The 3,069-nt window shown below is 38.2% G+C and overlaps 1 protein-coding gene across 8 annotated transcripts in view; it reads right to left on the reverse strand.

The window, feature by feature from the left end:
• larp1b (La ribonucleoprotein 1B) overlaps positions 1-3,069 on the reverse strand; it is a 39,492-nt gene that overhangs the window by 25,783 nt on the left and 10,640 nt on the right. For 6 of the 8 annotated variants that reach the window (XM_032526503.1, XM_032526505.1, XM_032526502.1 and 3 more), the window contains exon 5: positions 1,222-1,395. The exons of the other annotated variants lie outside the window; for them this stretch is intronic. In XM_032526503.1, the coding sequence (XP_032382394.1) occupies positions 1,222-1,395 (174 nt within the window). The remainder of the gene's footprint in view (positions 1-1,221; positions 1,396-3,069) is intronic. 8 annotated transcript variants of the gene reach the window in all.

The following is a 3,069-nucleotide window of genomic DNA, read 5'->3' on the forward strand; positions in this document are numbered from 1 at the left end:
TTTTTTTTTTTTACAATCTTGAGCTTATTTTTTTTTATAGGTTTGCCCGTTATTGCTATAGGCTATAAACATGATATTCAATAAAGTTGCCTAGATCTGGGAAAACCTTCAGTTTAGTCAGATTATCTAAACCACTGTTTTGGAGGTAAAAGGAAGCAGCATCAAATAATCTGCTGATGATAACTTTTTATTATAAAATCAATTGTTTGGGCAATAATAAGTCAGAAAATGGTGAAAAACATCCATCACAATTTCCTAGAATACAAGTCTTTATATATCTTGTTTTGTCTAACCAGGGTTGCAAAACCTAAAAACTAATTTTATTTTTTCTAATTTGGGGAAAGAAAAAGCAACAAATTCACACACTAGAGAAGCTGAAAATACTTATTTTTCTGTTGATTGACTGATTAATCCATTAACTACATTTTAAATTTAAAAAAATCCTTAATAGAGAAAACTGGTTTTCCAAATAAATTACCAAGTACTGTGGATCAAAGGTGAAATGATCAAAAAGTAGACTGCCAAAATGTCGGATATAGATTTTTCCCTCATGACATTGGGTTTTATCATTATCATCATTTTAAATATAGGTATTTTTTGTGCATTTGAGAAGACCTCCCAAAGACGTGGTGAAACTTGTGGGACATGTAGCATTGTTAGCACTGCTGGGACTCCATACAGGGTACTGTACTAGTAGAGTGAAATGTTATTTAGAGCACGCCTGGAGATGCCTAATTAAGGATAAAAACTTTGAATATAACACTATAAAAGTATAACTTTGAGTTTAAGATATGAAACATAAAAATAAGATAACTATAATAAAAAACTTGATTTGAGCCAAGTTCCCAGATCTCAGAAGTAAAGTTAGTGTGCCGACAGAAATTACATGGTGTTACCATAATGGGGCCCGTTTAACTTCTCTTTTGCTGGCTTAATTGTGGCAAAAAAAGCATTGAATCACCTTTCTGCAACAAAACTATAAAGATTTTAACGTGGTTAAAAGATCAATTTCATCACAGCTTAACATGCATGCCATGCTCTCACTCTATGCTATGGATTAGTATGGAAACAAAGCTTGCAGACAGTGGAAACACAGACGGCAGCGGGGGAAAGCAAACATGAAGTGGAGGGCAAACAGCAAAGCAAAAGCAGCGAGTGAAGAAGAAGCACAACACAGAAGGAAGCCATCAACAGAAAACAGGGAGCTGCGTGGCCACTTACTCCTGCTGCTATCATGCGCCCTGTTATTATGGAGTGTGTGATTGGGCGACGTAGGGTCGGCTGTGTTGCTGGTGGGCTCCGTGTCCGCGCGTGCCGGACCCCCACTGGGCGCCTTGTTGCCGTCGTCCCGGGACCCTTCCTCCAGCGGCAGGGATACCCACTTACGCTTGTTACCTGGCGATGATTGCACACCGAAAACAGAGCGTGACGAGTTTTGTTCCAAAAATGCTGGAAGCAATTAAATCAACAATGTGGGTCTCTAAAATAAAGAACCACTGGTTAGTAGGTGTAATCAGCTCACGTAGCAGCTTTAAAAAGGACTTGTTTCCTTCAAAGAGAACCTCATCATGTTGAACTATCGAGTGAAAACAACCCTGAGTTGTAATGTAACAACACATGATTATGTATTTAAAGACAGGTCATTTAAAACCTTGTCGATGGTTATGAAATATTCAACTTCCATATTCAATACTCAAAAGACTGAGTGAAGTTGTAGCTTGACAGCCTAATTTATTAGCAGTCAATCTATGTTGCTTTGGAGGTATAAAGAAACATGTTTCCAACTTAATGAAAATTGCAACTTGGCATCACTAGAAATTGCTGTAACATACTGTACGTCAGAATAAACATTACAGATGCCTTATTTATATTTGAAAACATTACTAAAGAACATGTAAAGGTTGGGTTTTCAATCCCATTTGCCTGTTTTCTTAAGTTTAAAAGTTGAGCTTTTCTTGCTTAGAGTTATATAAAGCCAACCGGATTCAACAAAGAAGATATAACATGTTACTCAATAAGCTTTACAAGTGCTGGTAGGAAGTTATTATCACTTTATGACAAAGCTAGGCTAGCTGTTTACACCTGTTTACACTCTTTATGCTAAGCTAAGCTAAGATTACCAGCAGCTGGCTGGAGCTTCATAATTAACCAACAGCCATCAGAGAGGTATCGATCTTCTCACTAACTCTCAGCAAGAAAGCAAATAAGCTGTCAAATCCTTTTGATGGTTTTAGGAAGGAGGAAGGAGGTACGCCAGTTTTTAACCATTATTTTACTTTTACTAGTACTACTATACTACCACTTCCCTAATGTAATATCTGAAACACGTATACCATTACTGTCTATCAATGTGTGTATTTGTATAGCCATATTAAAAAAAAGTCCTGGCAGAGTTTTGCAGTTTTTTGTAGTTCATTCACAACAAAACAAAAAAAAAAAAATCATCTAGCTCGGATGATTTCATCTAATCTTGAAATCAAACTCTTCACTTCCTTTCTGGTTTAGACACTTACGAGCTGAGGAAGTGGCGTGTCTCTTATTAGCCTAAAAAAAAGATTTGGACCCGTTATTTCTTCTTTCAAATGTCTAAATAGAAAAGTGGGAACGAATCAGCTGAAGTGCAACCCATGAGATTATCAGAGCAGAACATGCACCAACCAGCATTTAGCAACCGTGATCAATATGGTTATTGACATGCTCCTTCTGCGCAGCAATCAAGGATGCAAGTCATCTCTGTCCAGTGAAAACATTCATCTCCAAATAAGTAAGTGGATTCTTAAGGGTGATATCTGCTTCTGCGGAGGCTCCACACAACGCTTTCACCATAGCCTACGGAAGTGGCCTGAAGTCTGTACTTGTACATTGGTGTGTATCTCTTTAAGTGAATAGTAGGGCCGTCGTGTGTGTGTGTGTGGTGATTGTGAGGTAGAGCGATTGAGAGAGTGATGGTGATTAGCGTCAGAGTGAGTAGTGACTCTAGAGTCCCAGTGAAAGAAACTGAGTGTCTCCCCTGTGCTTTCTGACCACGGTGGGATATCTGCAGCAGGAGAAGTTAACCCTCTCCTTGAT

Source organism: Etheostoma spectabile, chromosome 9 (assembly GCF_008692095.1).
Source record: "Etheostoma spectabile isolate EspeVRDwgs_2016 chromosome 9, UIUC_Espe_1.0, whole genome shotgun sequence".
Taxonomy (NCBI): Eukaryota; Metazoa; Chordata; class Actinopteri; order Perciformes; family Percidae; genus Etheostoma; species Etheostoma spectabile.